The sequence below is a fragment of the Coregonus lavaretus genome (genome assembly GCF_964263955.1).
Source record: "Coregonus lavaretus genome assembly, chromosome: 18".
Taxonomy (NCBI): Eukaryota; Metazoa; Chordata; class Actinopteri; order Salmoniformes; family Salmonidae; genus Coregonus; species Coregonus lavaretus.
The window spans coordinates 1,539,461-1,559,460 of NC_140005.1; the positions used below are offsets into that span (position 1 = coordinate 1,539,461).

A 20,000-nucleotide genomic window follows, 5' to 3' on the forward strand; every position below is an offset into this window, starting at 1 on the left:
CCCTTGAACAAGGCACTTAACCCCAATTACTCCAGGGTCGCCGTCAATAATGGCTGATCCCTGGCTCTGACCCCACTCTCCGAGGGTGTCTCAGGGGGAGTGGCTATGCAAATTCACACATGTACAAATGTATAATAATAAATAAATAAAACACCAGAGCCCAATGACTACTCTGACAGAACTACAGAGTTCCTTGGCTGAGATGGGAGAACACCAGAGCCCAATGACTACTCTGACAGAACTACAGAGTTCCTTGGCTGAGATGAGAACACCAGAGCCCAATGACTACTCTGACAGAACTACAGAGTTCCTTGGCTGAGATGGGAGAACACCAGAGCCCAATGACTACTCTGACAGAACTACAGAGTTCCTTGGCTGAGATGGGAGAACACCAGAGCCCAATGACTACTCTGACAGAACTACAGAGTTCCTTGGCTGAGATGAGAACACCAGAGCCCAATGACTACTCTGACAGAACTACAGAGTTCCTTGGCTGAGATGAGAGAACACCAGATCCCAATGACTACTCTGACAGAACTACAGAGTTCCTTGGCTGAGATGGGAGAACACCAGAGCCCAATGACTACTCTGACAGAACTACAGAGTTCCTTGGCTGAGATGAGAACACCAGAGCCCAATGACTACTCTGACAGAACTACAGAGTTCCTTGGCTGAGATGAGAACACCAGAGCTTGAGAAATCTGCAAGGAAGAATGGGAGAAAATCCCCAGAACCAGATGTCAAAGTTTATCAAAATCACATCAGATCAAATCAATTTTATTTGTCACATGCTCCGAATACAACAGGTGTAGACCTTACCGTGAAGTGCTTACTTACAAGCCCTTAACGAACAATGCAGTTCAAGATAATATTTACTAAATAAACAAAAGTACAACATTTAATAAAAAGTAACACAATAGCGAGGCTATATACAGGGGGGTGCCGGTACCGAGTCAATGTGCGGGGGTACAGATTAGTCGAGTAGGTAGGGGTAAAGTGACTGCATAGATAATAAACAGTGTGTAGCAGCAATGTAAATCAAAGGGGGGGTCAATGCAAATAGTCCTGGTAGCCATTTGATTAATTGTTCAGCAGTCTTATGGCTTGGGGGTAGAAGCTGTTAAGGAGCCTTTTGGACCAAGACTTGGTGCTACGGTACCGCTTGCTGTGCGGTAGCAGAGAGAACAGTCTATGACTTGGGTGTCTGGAGAATTTGACTATTTTTGGACCTTCCTCTGACATACCCAAGACGACTCAAAGCTGTACCACCAAAGGAGCTTCTACAAAGTATTGACTCAAGGGTGTGAATATTTATGTAAATGAGATACTTTTGTATAAAAAGTGTATGTGGACACCCCTTCAAATTAGTGGATTCGGCTATTTTTTATTTATTTTTATTTTACCTTTATTTAACTAGGCAAGTCAGTTAAGAACAAATTCTTATTTACAATGACGGCCTACATTGTGCGCAGACCTATTGGACTCCCAATCACGGCCGGTTGTGATACAGCCTGGAATCGAACCAGGGGGTCTGTAGTGACGCCTCAAGCACTGAGATGCAGTGCCTTAGACCATTTCAGCTACACCCGTTGCTGACAGGTGTATAAAATCGAGCACACAGCCATGCAATCTCCATAGACAAACATTGGCAGTAGAATGGCCTTACTGAAGAGCTCAGTGACTTTCAACGTGGCACCGTCATAGGATGCCACCTTCCCAACAAGTCAGTTCATCAAATTTCTGCCCTGCTAGAGCTGCCCCGGTCAAATGTAAGTGCTGTTATTGTGAAGTGGAAACGTCTAGGAGCAACAACGGGACGGCCGAGTGCTGAAGCGCGTAGCGTGTAAAAATCGTATGTCCTCGGTTGCAACACTCACTACTGAGTTCCAAACTGCCTCTGGAAGCAACGTCAGCACAATAACTGTTCGTCGGGATCTTCATGAAATGGGTTTCCATGGCCGAGCAGCCGCACACAAGCCTTAGATCACCATGCGCAATGCCAAGCGTCGGCTGGAGTGGTGTAAAGCTCGCCGCGTAAAACTAAAAAAAAAAGTTAATGTTCAAATGGCTCTCCTGTGAAGTAGTGACATACGCCTAGTTTCCTGAAATGAGTCACATTTGACAACTGATAGGCCTAATATTGTCACTCATCAGATTATTGTAAATGTAATCTTTATAGGCTACCTCTTATGTGTGAAATGTAGGTGTAGTTTTGATGGGCCGGCTGTGCAGGCTGACTGGCATTGTTTTGTTTCCCGTTCATCAACATGGATAGAGTCATAGTTATTCTAAAGGACTACTGCAACACATAGCATGTTTTCATTTCCCTTACAATACATTTGATTAGTAATAGATTTACAGTAAATAAAACAGTCCCATAACAACTTATTTTTACAAAGTAAAACATAAAAGAGAATGGTATCAACCCCCAAGGTGTTCGGTCAAATGATTTGCTACTGATAAACAGGCATAACACAAACTCATCATTACACTATTGTCTTTCTAAATGAAATCAACCTCTTCACCCTCCTTATCGTTCAGTTCGGCCTAATTTAAATTACATTTTGAAGTAAGGTGCACAATTATCGCCCATTCATCCATTTGTCATTCAGTGAGGAGAGAGAGGCGGGTTAACGCCTGTCTGGGTACCAACGTCCTACAGCACGTTGTCTTGGCGGGTTGAGTTAGGTGTGAAATAAAAACTGGTAAAAGGGCTCTAAATACTTTTATGTTAAAATAAAATTCTGACAAATGAGCAAAAATACAAAAATTTAGGAAAAGTCAGGGAAGGAGCAGGACATAGCTTATTTAATTTTTATTTAATTTAAAATTTGCATAATCAAATGTCAGTGGCCGTTAGCCTATGGCGGTTCTAGTGTTAACAGGTGCATGATTGTCAACAATTGGCAATAATACATTTACAAATACCCCAGTGCTGTATCTGGATTCTCCTCCTTATACACATCAGAACAACATACTGTACAAGTTTTACATCTTCAACATTTTGACTGATCTCTTATAAATAACTTCAGGCCCTGCCTTTGGTCATTTGGCTTTCCTTGTTATTGCCAGTGTAACTGTTCATTCTATAATGACCCTTGTTATTGCCAGTGTAACTGTTCATTCTATAATGACCCTTGTTATTGCCAGTGTAACTGTTCATTCTATAATGACCCATGTTATTGCCAGTGTAACTGTTCATTCTATAATGACCCTTGTTATTGCCAGTGTAACTGTTCATTCTATAATGACTCTTGTTATTGCCAGTGTAACTGTTCATTCTATAATGACCCATGTTATTGCCAGTGTAACTGTTCATTCTATAATGACCCTTGTTATTGCCAGTGTAACTGTTCATTCTATAATGACCCATGTTATTGCCAGTGTAACTGTTCATTCTATAATGACCCTTGTTATTGCCAGTGTAACTGTTCATTCTATAATGACCCTTGTTATTGCCAGTGTAACTGTTCATTCTATAATGACTCTTGTTATTGCCAGTGTAACTGTTCATTCTATAATGACCCTTGTTATTGCCAGTGTAACTGTTCATTCTATAATGACCCTTGTTATTGCCAGTGTAACTGTTCATTCTATAATGACCCATGTTATTGCCAGTGTAACTGTTCATTCTATAATGACCCTTGTTATTGCCAGTGTAACTGTTCATTCTATAATGACCCATGTTATTGCCAGTGTAACTGTTCATTCTATAATGACCCATGTTATTGCCAGTGTAACTGTTCATTCTATAATGACCCATGTTATTGCCAGTGTAACTGTTCATTCTAGTGTAACTGTTCATTCTATAATGACCCATGTTATTGCCAGTGTAACTGTTCATTCTATAATGACCCTTGTTATTGCCAGTGTAACTGTTCATTCTATAATGACCCTTGTTATTGCCAGTGTAACTGTTCATTCTATAATGACCCTTGTTATTGCCAGTGTAACTGTTCATTCTATAATGACCCTTGTTATTGCCAGTGTAACTGTTCATTCTATAATGACCCATGTTATTGCCAGTGTAACTGTTGTATAATGACCCTTGTTATTGCCAGTGTAACTGTTCATTCTATAATGACCCATGTTATTGCCAGTGTAACTGTTGTATAATGACCCTTGTTATTGCCAGTGTAACTGTTCATTCTATAATGACCCATGTTATTGCCAGTGTAACTGTTCATTCTATAATGACCCATGCTTGTTATATTAATGTAATAATGTTGTGTTACAGCTTGTAAGTGTAATGGCCATGCCAGTATATGTAACCCCAACAACGGGAAGTGTTTCTGCACCACCAAGGGCGTCAAAGGAGACCGCTGTCACCTGTAAGTACGCTACGCTAGGCTACGCTACACTACACTATGCTACACTACGCTAGGCTACGCTACACTACGCTACGCTACACTACGCTACACTATGCTAGGCTACACTACACTACGCTACACTAGGCTACGCTACACTACGCTAGGCTATGCCACACTACGCTACACTACGCTACACTACGCTACACTATGCTACACTACACTACGCTACACTACGCTACGCTACACTATGCTACACTACGCTAGGCTACGCTACACTACGCTACACTACACTACGCTACGCTACACTATGCTACACTACGCTACACTATGCTACACTACGCTACACTACGCTACGCTACACTACGCTAGGCTACGCTACACTACGCTACACTACGCTACGCTACACTACGCTACGCTACGCTAGGCTACACTATGCTACACTACACTACGCTAGGCTACGCTACACTACGCTACACTACACTACGCTACACTATGCTACACTACGCTACACTATGCTACACTACGCTACACTACGCTACACTACGCTAGGCTACGCTACACTACGCTACACTACACTACACTACGCTACACTACGCTACACTACGCTAGGCTACGCTACACTACGCTAGGCTACGCTACACTACGCTACACTACGCTACGCTACGCTACACGATGCTACACTACGCTACACTATGCTACACTACACTACGCTACACTACGCTACGCTACACTACGCTACGCTACGCTACACTACATATTACACACATTACACACTTAGTATATTGCATACTTATTACATAGTACATAGTAGTATGTTTCACTACATGCAGTTCAGGCCATTATAACCTGTATGACTAACTCAGTACAGTTCAGACCATTATAACCTGTATGACTAACTCAGTACAGTTCAGACCATTATAACCTGTATGACTAACTCAGTACAGTTCAGACCATTATAACCTGTATGACTAACTCAGTACAGTTCAGACCATTATAACCTATATGACTAACTCAGTACAATTCAGGCCATTATAACCTGTATGACTAACTCAGTACAGTTCAGACCATTATAACCTGTATGACTAACTCAGTACAGTTCAGACCATTATAACCTGTATGACTAACTCAGTACAGTTCAGACCATTATAACCTGTATGACTAACTCAGTACAGTTCAGGCCATTATAACCTGTATGACTAACTCAGTACAGTTCAGACCATTATAACCTGTATGACTAACTCAGTACAGTTCAGACCATTATAACCTGTATGACTAACTCAGTACAGTTCAGGCCATTATAACCTGTATGACTAACTCAGTACAGTTCAGGCCATTATAACCTGTATGACTAACTCAGTACAGTTCAGACCATTATAACCTGTATCACTAACTCAGTACAGTTCAGACCATTATAACCTGTATGACTAACTCAGTACAGTTCAGACCATTATAACCTGTATGACTAACTCAGTACAGTTCAGACCATTATAACCTGTATGACTAACTCAGTACAGTTCAGACCATTATAACCTGTATGACTAACTCAGTACAGTTCAGACCATTATAACCTGTATGACTAACTCAGTACAGTTCAGACCATTATAACCTGTATGACTAACTCAGTACAGTTCAGGCCATTATAACCTGTATGACTAACTCAGTACAGTTCAGGCCATTATAACCTGTATGACTAACTCAGTACAGTTCAGGCCATTATAACCTGTATGACTAACTCAGTACAGTTCAGACCATTATAACCTGTATGACTAACTCAGTACAGTTCAGACCATTATAACCTGTATGACTAACTCAGTACAGTTCAGACCATTATAACCTGTATGACTAACTCAGTACAGTTCAGGCCATTATAACCTGTATGACTAACTCAGTACAGTTCAGGCCATTATGACCTGTATGACTAACTCAGTACAGTTCAGGCCATTATAACCTGTATGACTAACTCAGTACAGTTCAGACCATTATAACCTGTATGACTAACTCAGTACAGTTCAGACCATTATAACCTGTATGACTAACTCAGTACAGTTCAGACCATTATAACCTGTATGACTAACTCAGTACAGTTCAGACCATTATAACCTGTATGACTAACTCAGTACAGTTCAGGCCATTATAACCTGTATGACTAACTCAGTACAGTTCAGGCCATTATAACCTGTATGACTAACTCAGTACAGTTCAGACCATTATAACCTGTATGACTAACTCAGTACAGTTCAGACCATTATAACCTGTATGACTAACTCAGTACAGTTCAGACCATTATAACCTGTATGACTAACTCAGTACAGTTCAGACCATTATAACCTGTATGACTAACTCAGTACAGTTCAGACCATTATAACCTGTATGACTAACTCAGTACAGTTCAGACCATTATAACCTGTATGACTAACTCAGTACAGTTCAGACCATTATAACCTGTATGACTAACTCAGTACAGTTCAGACCATTATAACCTGTATGACTAACTCAGTACAGTTCAGGCCATTATAACCTGTATGACTAACTCAGTACAGTTCAGGCCATTATAACCTGTATGACTAACTCAGTACAGTTCAGGCCATTATAACCTGTATGACTAACTCAGTACAGTTCAGGCCATTATAACCTGTATGACTAACTCAGTACAGTTCAGACCATTATAACCTGTATGACTAACTCAGTACAGTTCAGACCATTATAACCTGTATGACTAACTCAGTACAGTTCAGGCCATTATAACCTGTATGACGAACTCAGTACAGTTCAGGCCATTATAACCTGTATGACGAACTCAGTACAGTTCAGACCATTATAACCTGTATGACTAACTAGTACAGTTCAGACCATTATAACCTGTATGACTAACTCAGTACAGTTCAGACCATTATAACCTGTATGACTAACTAGTACAGTTCAGACCATTATAACCTGTATGACTAACTCAGTACAGTTCAGACCATTATAACCTGTATGACTAACTCAGTACAGTTCAGACCATTATAACCTGTATGACTAACTCAGTACAGTTCAGACCATTATAACCTGTATGACTAACTCAGTACAGTTCAGACCATTATAACCTGTATGACTAACTCAGTACAGTTCAGACCATTATAACCTGTATGACTAACTCAGTATAGTTCAGACCATTATAACCTGTATGACTAACTCAGTACAGTTCAGGCCATTATAACCTGTATGACTAACTCAGTACAGTTCAGACCATTATAACCTGTATGACTAACTCAGTACAGTTCAGGCCATTATAACCTGTATGACTAACTCAGTACAGTTCTAACTCTTCTTCTTCTCTTTTATTCCCCTTCATCCCCTTTACCTCAGGTGCGAAGTGGAGAACCGTTACCAAGGCAACCCTCTGAAAGGAACGTGTTACTGTAAGTGGAACTACAATCTGCCTTCAGAGTAGAACATCGCGCTGAGGCGGAGTCCTTCAGAGTAGAACATCGCACTGAGACCGAGTCCTTCAGAGTAGAACATCGCGCTGAGGGGGAGTCCTTCAGAGTAGAACATCACACTGAGGGGGAGTCCTTCAGAGTAGAACATCGCGCTGAGGGGGAGTCCTTCAGAGTAGAACATCGCGCTGAGGGGGAGTCCTTCAGAGTAGAACATCACACTGAGGCGGAGTCCTTCAGAGTAGAACATCGCGCTGAGGCGGAGTCCTTCAGAGTAGAACATCGCGCTGAGGGGGAGTCCTTCAGAGTAGAACATCGCGCTGAGGGGGAGTCCTTCAGAGTAGAACATCACGCTGAGGCGGAGTCCTTCAGAGTAGAACATCGCGCTGAGGGGGAGTCCTTCAGAGTAGAACATCACACTGAGGCGGAGTCCTTCAGAGTAGAACATCGCGCTGAGGCGGAGTCCTTCAGAGTAGAACATCGCACTGAGACCGAGTCCTTCAGAGTAGAACATCGCGCTGAGGGGGAGTCCTTCAGAGTAGAACATCACACTGAGGCGGAGTCCTTCAGAGTAGAACATCGCGCTGAGGCGGAGTCCTTCAGAGTAGAACATCGCGCTGAGGGGGAGTCCTTCAGAGTAGAACATCGCGCTGAGGGGGAGTCCTTCAGAGTAGAACATCACGCTGAGGCGGAGTCCTTCAGAGTAGAACATCGCGCTGAGGGGGAGTCCTTCAGAGTAGAACATCACACTGAGGCGGAGTCCTTCAGAGTAGAACATCGCACTGAGGCGGAGTCCTTCAGAGTAGAACATCATACTGAGGCGGAGTCCTTCAGAGTAGAACATCACACTGAGGCGGAGTCCTTCAGAGTAGAACATCGCACTGAGGCGGAGTCCTTCAGAGTAGAACATCGCACTGAGGGGGAGTCCTTCAGAGTAGAACATCACACTGAGGCAGAGTCCCTCAGAGTAGAACATCGCACTGAGGCGGAGTCCTTCAGAGTAGAACCTCACACTGAGGCGGAGTCCCTCAGAGTAGAACATCGCACTGAGGCGGAGTCCTTCAGAGTAGAACATCGCACTGAGGCGGAGTCCTTCAGAGTAGAACATCGCGCTAGGGCGGAGTCCTTCAGAGTAGAACATCGCGCTGAGGCGGAGTCCTTCAGAGTAGAACATCGCACTGAGGCGGAGTCCTTCAGAGTAGAACATCGCACTGAGGGGGAGTCCTTCAGAGTAGAACATCACACTGAGGCAGAGTCCCTCAGAGTAGAACATCGCACTGAGGCGGAGTCCTTCAGAGTAGAACATCACACTGAGGCGGAGTCCCTCAGAGTAGAACATCGCACTGAGGCGGAGTCCTTCAGAGTAGAACATCGCGCTGAGGCGGAGTCCTTCAGAGTAGAACATCGCGCTGAGGCGGAGTCCTTCAGAGTATAACATCGCGCTGAGGCGGAGTCCTTCAGAGTAGAACATCACACTGAGGCGGAGTCCTTCAGAGTAGAACATCACACTGAGGCAGAGTCCTTCAGAGTAGAACATCTTTCTCTCTCCTCTTTCCCCTCATATTTCTCCCTAGAGGGAGGATGTAGATCAATTGAATAGCTGGTTTTGTGGGTTTGGGATTGTTTGTGAAATCAGGATCACTGTTCTTTAACTCGCTGTCATAGGGATCCTTCTCTCAGGGACAGGACAAGTTCAGTTTTCACCACATAATTAAATATAGTTATATACCTATATACTATACATTATGTGGGTTGTGTCCCAAATAGTAACCCTGTTCCGTATTTTGTGCACTACTTTAGACCAGGTACCATAGTGCACTACTTTAGACCAGGTACCATAGTGCACTACTTTAGACCAAAGCCTTGTGGGCCCTGGGGTGCCATTTGGGATGCAGATTTGTATCACTATGGTGTTAATGAGACTCTTAACCAAGTCCACGAGACTCTTAACCAAGTCCATGAGACTCTTAACCAAGTCCATGAGGCTCTTAACCAAGTCCATGAGGCTCTTAACCAAGTCCATGAGACTCTTAACCAAGTCCATGAGACTCTTAACCAAGTCCATGAGACTCTTAACCAAGTCCATAAGGCTCTTAACCAAGTCCATGAGACTCTTAACCAAGTCCATGAGACTCTTAACCAAGTCCATGAGACTCTTAACCAAGTCCATAAGGCTCTTAACCAAGTCCATGAGACTCTTAACCAAGTCCACGAGACTCTTAACCAAGTCCACGAGACTCTTAACCAAGTCCACGAGACTCTTAACCAAGTCCACGAGACTCTTAACCAAGTCCACGAGACTCTTAACCAAGTCCACGAGACTCTTAACCAAGTCCACGAGACTCTTAACCAAGTCCATGAGGCTCTTAACCAAGTCCATGAGACTCTTAACCAAGTCCACGAGGCTCTTAACCAAGTCCATGAGACTCTTAACCAAGTCCATGAGGCTCTTAACCAAGTCCATTAGACTCTTAACCAAGTCCATGAGACTCTTAACCAAGTGAGCAGCAAACATATTATGTTGTTATAACTGAACTACGCCACATTTCAACCTCCTATTCATTATCTCCTGCACCAAACCAGTGCCTTTGGAAAGTATTCAGACCCCTTGACTTTTTCCACATTACGTTACATTACAGCCTTATTCTAAAATTGAGTAAATTGTTTTTTTCCCCTCATCAATCTACACACAATAACCCATAATGATGAAGCATAAACAGATTTTTAGAGTTTTTTGCCTGAAAATTAAACCTGAAATATCACATTTACATAAGTATTTCCGACCCTTTACTCAGTACTTTTGTTGAAGCACCTTTGGCAGCGATTACAGCCTAGAGTCTTCTTGGGTATGATGCTACAAGCTTGGCACACCTGTATTTGGGGAGTTCCTCCCATTCTTCTCTGCAGATCCTCTCAAGCTCTGTCAGGTTGGATGGGTAGCGTCACTGCACAGCTATTTTCAGGTCTCTCCAGAGATGTTCGATTGGGTTCAAGTCCGGGCTCTGGCTGGGCCACTCAAGGACATTCAGAGACTTGTCCCGAAGCCACTCCTGCGTCGTCTTGGCTGTGTTCTTAGGGTCATTGTCCTGTTGGAAGGTAAACCTTCACCCCAGTCTGAGGTCCTGAGCGCTCTGGAGCAGGTTTTCATCAAGGATCTCTCTGTACTTTGTTCCGTTCATGTTTGCCTCGATCCTGACTAGTCTCCCTGCCGCTGAAGAACATCCCCACAGCATGATGCTGCCACCACCATGCTTCACCGTAGGGATGGTGCCAGGTTTCCTCCAGACGTGATGCTTGGCATTCAGGCCAAAGAGTCCAATCTTGGTTTCTTCAGACCAGAGAATCTTGTTTCTCATGGTCTGAGAGTCTTTAGGTGCCTTTTGACAAACCCCAAGCGGGCTGTCATGTGCCTTTTACTGAGGAGTGGCTTCCGTCTGGCCCCTCTACCATAAAGGCCTGATTGGTGGAGTGCTGCAGAGATGGTTGTCCTTCTGGAAGGTTCTCCCATCTCCACAAAGGAACTCTAGAGCTCTGTTAGTGACCATTGGGTTCTTGGTCACCTCCCTGACCAAGGCCCTTCTCCCCCGATTGCTCAGTTTGGCCGGGCGGCCAGCTCTAGGAAGAGTCTTGCTGGTTCTAAACTTCTTCCATTTAAGAATGATGGAGGCGACTGTGTTTTTGGGGCCTTCAATGCTGCAGAAATGATTTGGTACCCTTCCCCAGATCTGTGCCTTGACACAATCCTTTCTCGGAGCTCTACGGACAATTCCTTCAACCTCATGGCTTGATTTTTGCTCTGACATGCACTTTCAACTGTGGGATCTTATATAGACAGGTGTGCCTTTCCAAATCATGTCCAATCAATTGAATTTACCACAGGTGGACTCCAAGATGATCAATGGAAACAGGATGCACCTGAGCTCAATTTTGAGTCTCATAGCAAAGGGTTTGAATACTTATGTAAATGGAAAGGGAATCTGAAGTCTGAATATGTAAATAAGGTATTGCTGTTTTTATTATATTTTTATAAATTAGCAACATTTCTAAAAACCTGTTTTTGCTTTCTCATTATGGGGTATTGTGTGTAAATTGCTAAGGATTTGTATTTATTTAATCCATTTTAGAATATGGCTGTAACGTAAAAAAAGGTGGAAAAGGTCTAGGGGTCTGAATACTTTCCGAAGGCACTGTATGTGAAAACAGCACGTTTCTATGATCTGTGGCTAAAAAGATGTGAAGAAATGTCCTAAAAAATGCTTAGGATTAAAAGTATGAAAAATGGTGATTTTCAAAACCTGCAACGAGTTTCTAGCCAGAGGGATTTTTATAGCTCCTCAAGTCACCGCGAATCTCAGTGTTTGTTGTGTAAAACATTTATATTGTTTTTCTACAAAACTACAAATTAGTGGATTATCCAGCCACCCGTTGCTGACAGGTGTATAACATTGAGCACACAGCCATGCAATCTCCATAGACAAACATTGGCAGTAGAATGGCCTTACTGAAGAGCTCAGTGACTTTCAACGTGGCACCGTCATAGGATGCCACCTTTCCAACAAGTCATTTCGTCAAATTTCTGCCCTGCTAGAGCTGCCCCGGTCAACTCTAAGTGCTGTTATTGGGAAGTGGAAATGTCTAGGAGCAAAAACGGCTCAGCCGTGAAGTGGTAGGCCACACAAGCGCACAGAATGGGAGTACTGAAGCACGTAACGCATAAAAATGGTCTGTCCTCGGTTGCAACACTCACTACTGAGTTCCAAACTGCCTCTGGAAGCAATGTCAGCACAATAACTGTTCGTCGGGAGCTTTATGAAATGGGTTTCCATGGCCGAGCAGCCGCACACAAGCCTAAGATCACCATGTGCAATGCCAAGCGTCGGCTGGAGTGGTGTAAAGCTTGCCACCATTGGACTCTGGAGCAGTGGAAACGTGTTCTCTGGAGTGATGAATGACATTCTAGACGATTCTGTGCTTCCAACTTTGTGGCAACAGTTTGGGGAAGGCCCTTTCCTGTTTCAGCATGACAATGCCCACGTGCACAAACCATACAGAAATGGTTTGTCGAGATCGGTGTGGAAGAGCTTGAGAGCCCTGACCTCAACCCCATCGAACACCTTTGGGATGAATTGGAACACAGACTGCGAGCCAGGCCTAATCGCCAAACATCAGTGCCCGACCTCACTAATGCTCTTGTGGCTGAATGGAAGCAAGTCCCCGCAGCAATGTTCCAACATCTAGTGAAAAGCCTTCCCAGAAGAGTGGAGGCTGTTATAGCAGCAAAGGGGGGACCAACGCCATATTAATGCCCATGATTTTGGAATGAGATGTTGGACGAGCAGGTGTCCACATACTTCTGGTCATGTAGTGGATGTAGACACTGGTTTGGTTTGTAGATGATGAATAGTGGGGGAGTTTCCCTTTCACAGCAATCATCCACAACCTTCAGTAAGTTGATGTTGAAACGGACATCCTGTAGCGCGTTGGGCCAGTAACGATTAGTGCTTTGGGCCAGTAACCCAAAGGTCACTGGTTCCAATCCCCGGGCCAACAATATTTTGATGTGTCCTTGAGCAAGGCACTTAACCCTAATTAATTAATTAACAGAGGCGTGAACCAACTACAGTGAGGGAAAAAAGTATTTGATCCCCTGCCGATTTTGTACGTTTGCCCACTGACAAAGACATGATCAGTCTATAATTTTAATGGTAGGTTTATTTGAACAGCGAGAGACAGAATAACAACAAAAAAATCCAGAAAAACGCATGTCAATAATATTATAAATTGATTTGCATTTTAATGAGGGAAATAAGTATCTGACCCCTCTGCAAAACATGACTTAGTACTTGGTGGCAAAACCCTTGTTGGCAATCACAGAGGTCAGACGTTTCTTGTAGTTGGCCACCAGGTTTGCACACATCTCAGGAGGGATTTTGTCCCACTCCACTTTGCAGATCTTCTCCAAGTCATTAAGGTTTCGAGGCTGACGTTTGGCAACTCGAACCTTCAGCTCCCTCCACAGATTTTCTATGGGATTAAGGTCTGGAGACTGGCTAGGCCACTCCAGGACCTTAATGTGCTTCTTCTTGAGCCACTCCTTTGTTGCCTTGGCCGTGTGTTTTGGGTCATTGTCATGCTGGAATACCCATCCACGACCCATTTTCAATGCTCTGGCTGAGGGAAGGAGGTTCTCACGCAAGATTTGACGGTACATGGCCCCGTCCATCGTCCCTTTGATGCGGTGAAGTTGTCCTGTCCCCTTAGCAGAAAAACACCCCCAAAGCATAATGTTTCCACCTCCATTTTTGACGGTGGGGATGGTGTTCTTGGGGTCATAGGCAGCATTCCACCTCCTCCAAACACGGCGAAACACGGCGAGTTGAGTTGATGCCAAAGAGCTCGATTTTGGTCTCATCTGACCACAACGCTTTCACCCAGTTCTCCTCTGAATCATTCAGATGTTCATTGGCAAACTTCAGACGGGCATGTATATGTGCTTTCTTGAGCAGGGGGACCTTGCGGGCGCTGCAGGATTTCAGTCCTTCATGGCGTAGTGTGTTACCAATTGTTTTCTTGGTGACTATGGTCCCAGCTGCTTTGAGATCATTGACAAGATCCTCCCCTGTAGTTCTGGGCTGATTCCTCAATCTGATTGATTGATTGCTTCTGTGGACAGGTCTTTTATACAGGTAACAAGCTGAGATTTGGAGCACTCCCTTTAAGAGTGTGCTCGTAATCTCAGCTCGTTACCTGTATAAAAGACACCTGGGAGCCAGAAATCTTTCTGATTGAGAAGGGGTCAAATATTTATTTCCATCATTTAAAATGCAAATCAATTTATAACATTTTTGACATGCGTTTTTCAGGATTTTGTTGTTATTCTGTCTCTCACTGTTCAAATAAACCTACCATTATAATTATAGAATGATCATTTATTTGTCAGTGGACAAACGTACAAAATCAGCATTGGATCAAATACTTTTTTCCCTCACTGTATCTATGAAGAGGAGTGAACCAACTATCTATGAAGAGGCGTGAACCAACTATGTAAAAAGCACTCAAGAAATTTGAAAATCACTGTTTTTAAAAGGTTCTAACTTTTGATGATGTCATTGGGTAGAACTTTAATGAATAGAGGTTGAAAAGTGGTGGAGTTGCCCTTTAATGCGGACTATTTATTTAGTTGTAATATTGATGGTCAATATGATAACCATAGTCACTATAGTCATATTGATAAAGGTCAATATGATAACCATAGTCACTATAGTCATATTGATAAAGGTCAATATGATAACCATAGTCACTATAGTCATATTGATAAAGGTCAATATGATAACCATAGTCACTATAGTCATATTGATAAAGGTCAATATGATAACCATAGTCACTATAGTCATATTGATAAAGGTCAATATGATAACCATAGTCACTATAGTCATATTGATAAAGGTCAATATGATAACCATAGTCACTATAGTCATATTGATAAAGGTCAATATGATAACCATAGTCATTATAGTCATATTGATAAAGGTCAATATGATAACCATAGTCACTATAGTCATATTGATAAAGGTCAATATGATAACCATAGTCACTATAGTCATATTGATAAAGGTCAATATGATAACCATAGTCATTATAGTCATATTGATGGTCAATATGATAACCATAGTCATTATAGTCATATTGATGGTCAATATGATAACCATAGACACTATAGTCATATTGATGGTCAATATGATAACCATAGTCACTATAGTCATATTGATGGTCAATATGATAACCATAGACACTATAGTCATATTGATGGTCAATATGATAACCATAGTCACTATAGTCATATTGATGGTCAATATGATAACCATAGACACTATAGTCATATTGATGGTCAATATGATAACCATAGTCACTATAGTCATATTGATGGTCAATATGATAACCATAGTCACTATAGTCATACTGTCACATGTCTGTTCTAATGAGTGTATCTCCCCACCAGACACCCTGTTGATAGACTACCAGTTCACCTTCAGTCTGTCTCAGGAGGACGACCGCTACTACACCGCCATCAACTTTGTAGCCACGCCCGAGGAGGTAGGACCACACCCATACTGCCAGGGTAGAAGGTCAGGGGTCAGGCCATGCGCGAGGAAGTTGGTTTCATGGTTAAGGTCAGATCATCATGGAAAAAGTCTAATATGAACAGTGAACAGAATTTATCTCCCCTCCCCTCCTCTCCTCTCCTCTCCTCTCCTCTCCTCTCCTCTCCTCTCCTCTCCTCTCCTCTCCTCTCCTCTCCTCTCCTCTCCTCTCCTCTCCTCTCCTCTCCTCTCCTCTCCTCTCCTCTCCCTCTCCTCCACAGCAGAATCGTGATCTGGTTGTTTTCATTAACGCCTCCAAGAACTTCAACCTCAACATCACCTGGGCCGCCAGTTTCACAGGTAACGCACCTTAACACTCCTCCACAGGTAACACCTTAACACACCTCTACAGTTAACACACCTCCACAGGTAACACACCTCTACAGGTAACACACCTCTACAGGTAACACACCTCTACAGGTAACACACCTCTACAGTTAACACACCTCTACAGGTAACACACCTCTACAGGTAACACACCTCTACAGTTAACACACCTCTACAGTTAACACACCTCTACAGGTAACACACCTCTACAGTTAACACACCTCTACAGTTAACACACCTCTACAGGTAACACACCTCTACAGGTAACACACCTCTACAGTTAACACACCTCTACAGGTAACACACCTCTACAGGTAACACACCTCTACAGGTAACACACCTCCACAGTTAACACACCTTACCACACCTCCACAGGTAACACACCTTACCACACCTCTACAGGTAACACACCTTACCACTCCTCCACAGGTAACACACCTTACCACAACTTCACAGGTAACACACTTTCACGGGTAACAGAACTGATTCTTACTCTGAACGATGCTATATTTAGAGCCACATTCCTGTAAAGCTTAGAGAGGATCTCATGTTAAATACTGTTGAAGTAATATGGCTACAGGTTCATCTGCCTCACCTAAAGCCCATTCTGGTGGGAAGCTGCTATAGACCACCAAGTGCTAACAGTCAGTATCTGGATAACATGTGTGAAATGCTTGATAATGTATGTGATATCAACAGAGAAGTATATATTTCTGGGTGATTTAAATATTGACTGGCTCTCATCAAGCTGCCCACTCAAGAAAAAACTTCAAACTGTAACCAGTGCCTGCAACCTGGTTCAGGTTATCAGTCAACCTACCAAGGTGGTTACAAACAGCACAGGAATGGAATCATCAACATGTATTGATCACATCTTTACTAATGCTGCATAGATTTGTTTGAAAGCAGGATCCAGATCCATAGGATGTAGTGATCACAGTATATCGTAGCCATATCTAGGAAAACCAAAGTTCCAAAGGCTGGTCCTAATATAGTGTATAAGAGGTCATACAATACGTTTTGTAGTGATTCCTATGTTGTTGATGTAAATAATATTTGTTGGTCCGTGGTGTGTAATGAGGAGCAACCAGACGCTGCACTTCACACATTTATGAAATTGCTTATTCCAGTTACTAATAAACATGCACTCATTAAGAAAATGACTGTAAAAACTGTTAAATCGCCGTGGATTGATGAGGAATTGAAAAATGGTATGGTTGAGAGGGATGAGGCAAAAGGAATGGCAAATAGGTCTGGCTGCACAACCGATTGGCAAACGTACTGCAAATTGAGAAATCATGTGACTAAACTGAATAAAAAGAAGAAGAAACTCCACTATGAAACAAAGATAAATGACATAAAGAATGATAGTAAAAAGCTTTGAAGCACCTTAAATTACATTTTGGGCAAAAAGGTGAATTCCGCTCTGTTATTCATTGAATCAGATGGCTCATTCATCACAAAACCCACTGATATTGCCAACTACTTTAATGATTTTTTCATTGGGAAGATTAGCATACTTAGGCATGATATGCCAGCAACAAATACCGAACCTACACATCCAAGTATAACTGACAAAATTATGAAAGACCGGCATTGTCATTTGGAATTCCGTAAAGTGAGTGTGGAAGCGGTGAAAACATTATTGCTGTCTATCAACAATGACAAGCCACTGGGGTCTGACAACTTGGATGGAACATTTCTGAGGATAATAATGGACGATATTGCCACTACTATTTGCCATATTTTCAATTTAAGCCTACTAGAAAGTGTGTGTCCTCAGGCCTGGAGGGAAGCAAAAGTCATTCCGTTACCCAAGAATAGTAAAGCCCCCTTTACTGGCTCAAATAGCCGACCAATCAGCCTGTTACCAACCCTTAGTAAACTATTGGAAAAAATGGTGTTTGACCAGATAAAATGCTATTTTACAATAAACAAATTATCAACAGACTTTCAGCACACTTATAGGGAAGGACATTCAACAAGCACAGCACTTACACAAATGACTGATGATTGGCTGAGAGAAATCGATGATAAAAATATTGTGGGGGCTGTTTTGTTAGACTTCAGTGCGGCTTTTGAAATTATCAATCATAGTCTGCTGCTGGAAAAACGTGTGTTATGGCTTTACACCCCCTTCTATAATGTGGATAAAGAGTTACCTGTCTAACAGAACACAGAGGGTGTTCTTTAATGGAAGCCTCTCCAACATAATCCAGGTAGAATCAGGAATTCCCCAGGGCAGCTATTTTTCAATCTTTACTAACGACATGCCACTGGCTCTGAGTAAAGCCAGTGTGTCTATGTATGCGGATGACTCAACACTATACACGTCAGCTACTACAGTGACTGAAATGACTGCAATACTTAACAAAGAGCTGCAGTTAGTTTCAGAATGGGTGGCAAGGAATAAGTTAGTCCTAAATATTTCCAAAACTAAAAGCATTGTATTTGGGACAAATCATTCACTAAAACCCTAAACCTCAACTACATCTCGGAATGATAAATGTGGAAATTGAGCAAGTTGAGGAGACTAAACTGCTTGGAGTAACCCTGGATTGTAAACTGTCATGGTCAAAACATATTGATACAACAGTAGCTAAGATGGGGAGAAGTCTGTCCATAATAAAGCGCTGCTCTGCCTTCTTAACAGCACTATCAACAAGGCAGGTCCTACAGGCCCTAGTTTTGTTGCACCTGGACTACTGTTCAGTCGTGTGGTCAGGTGGCACAAAGAGGGACTTGGGAAAATTACAGTTGGCTCAGAACAGGGCAGCACGGCTGGCCCTTAAAAGTACACGGAGAGCTAACATTAATGATATGCATGTCAATCTCTCCTGGCTCAATGTAGAGGAGAGATTGACATCATCACTACTTGTCTTTGCGAGAGGTGTTGACATGCTGAATGAACCGAGCTGTCTGTTTAAATTACTAGCACACAGCTCAGACACCCATGCATACCCCACAAGACATGCCACCAGAGGTCTCTTCACAGTCCCCAAGTCCAGAACAGACTATGGGAGGCGAACAGTACTACATAGAGCCATGACTACATGGAACTCTATTCCACATCAGGTAACTGGTGCAAGCAGTAGAATCAGATTTAAAAAACAGATACAAATACACTTTATTGAACAGCGGGGACTGTGAAGACACACACAGACACAACATGATAACACATGCACTCTACACACATGGATTTTGTGTTGTAGATATGTGATAGTAGAGTAGTGGCCTGAGGGCACACACCTAATATGTTGTGAAATGTAATGTTGTGATATTTTTAATTGTATATAACTGCCTTAATGTTGCTGGACCCCAGGAAGAGTAGCTGCTGCCTTGGCAGGAACTAATGGGGATCCATAATAAACCCCAGGAAGAGTAGCTGCTGCCTTGGCAGGAACTAATGGGGATCCATAATAAACCCCAGGAAGAGTAGCTGCTGCCTTGGCAGGAACTAATGGGGATCCATAATAAACCCCAGGAAGAGTAGCTGCTGCCTTGACAGGAACTAATGGGGATCCATAATAAACCCCAGGAAGAGTAGCTGCTGCCTTGGCAGGAACTAATGGGGATCCATAATAAACCCCAGGAAGAGTAGCTGCTGCCTTGGCAGGAACTAATGGGGATCCATAATAAACCCCAGGAAGAGTAGCTGCTGCCTTGGCAGGAACTAATGGGGATCCATAATAAACCCCAGGAAGAGTAGCTGCTGCCTTGACAGGAACTAATGGGGATCCATAATAAACCCCAGGAAGAGTAGCTGCTGCCTTGACAGGAACTAATGGGGATCCATAATAAAC

General features: G+C 42.9%; 1 protein-coding gene across 1 annotated transcript in view; it reads left to right on the top strand.

The window, feature by feature from the left end:
* atrn (attractin) overlaps window positions 1-20,000 on the top strand; it is a 193,302-nt gene that overhangs the window by 126,255 nt on the left and 47,047 nt on the right. The window contains exons 20-23 of the mRNA XM_084182443.1: window positions 4,238-4,331; window positions 7,659-7,711; window positions 15,729-15,823; window positions 16,092-16,170. Of these exons, the coding sequence (XP_084038569.1) occupies window positions 4,238-4,331; window positions 7,659-7,711; window positions 15,729-15,823; window positions 16,092-16,170 (321 nt within the window). The remainder of the gene's footprint in view (window positions 1-4,237; window positions 4,332-7,658; window positions 7,712-15,728; window positions 15,824-16,091; window positions 16,171-20,000) is intronic.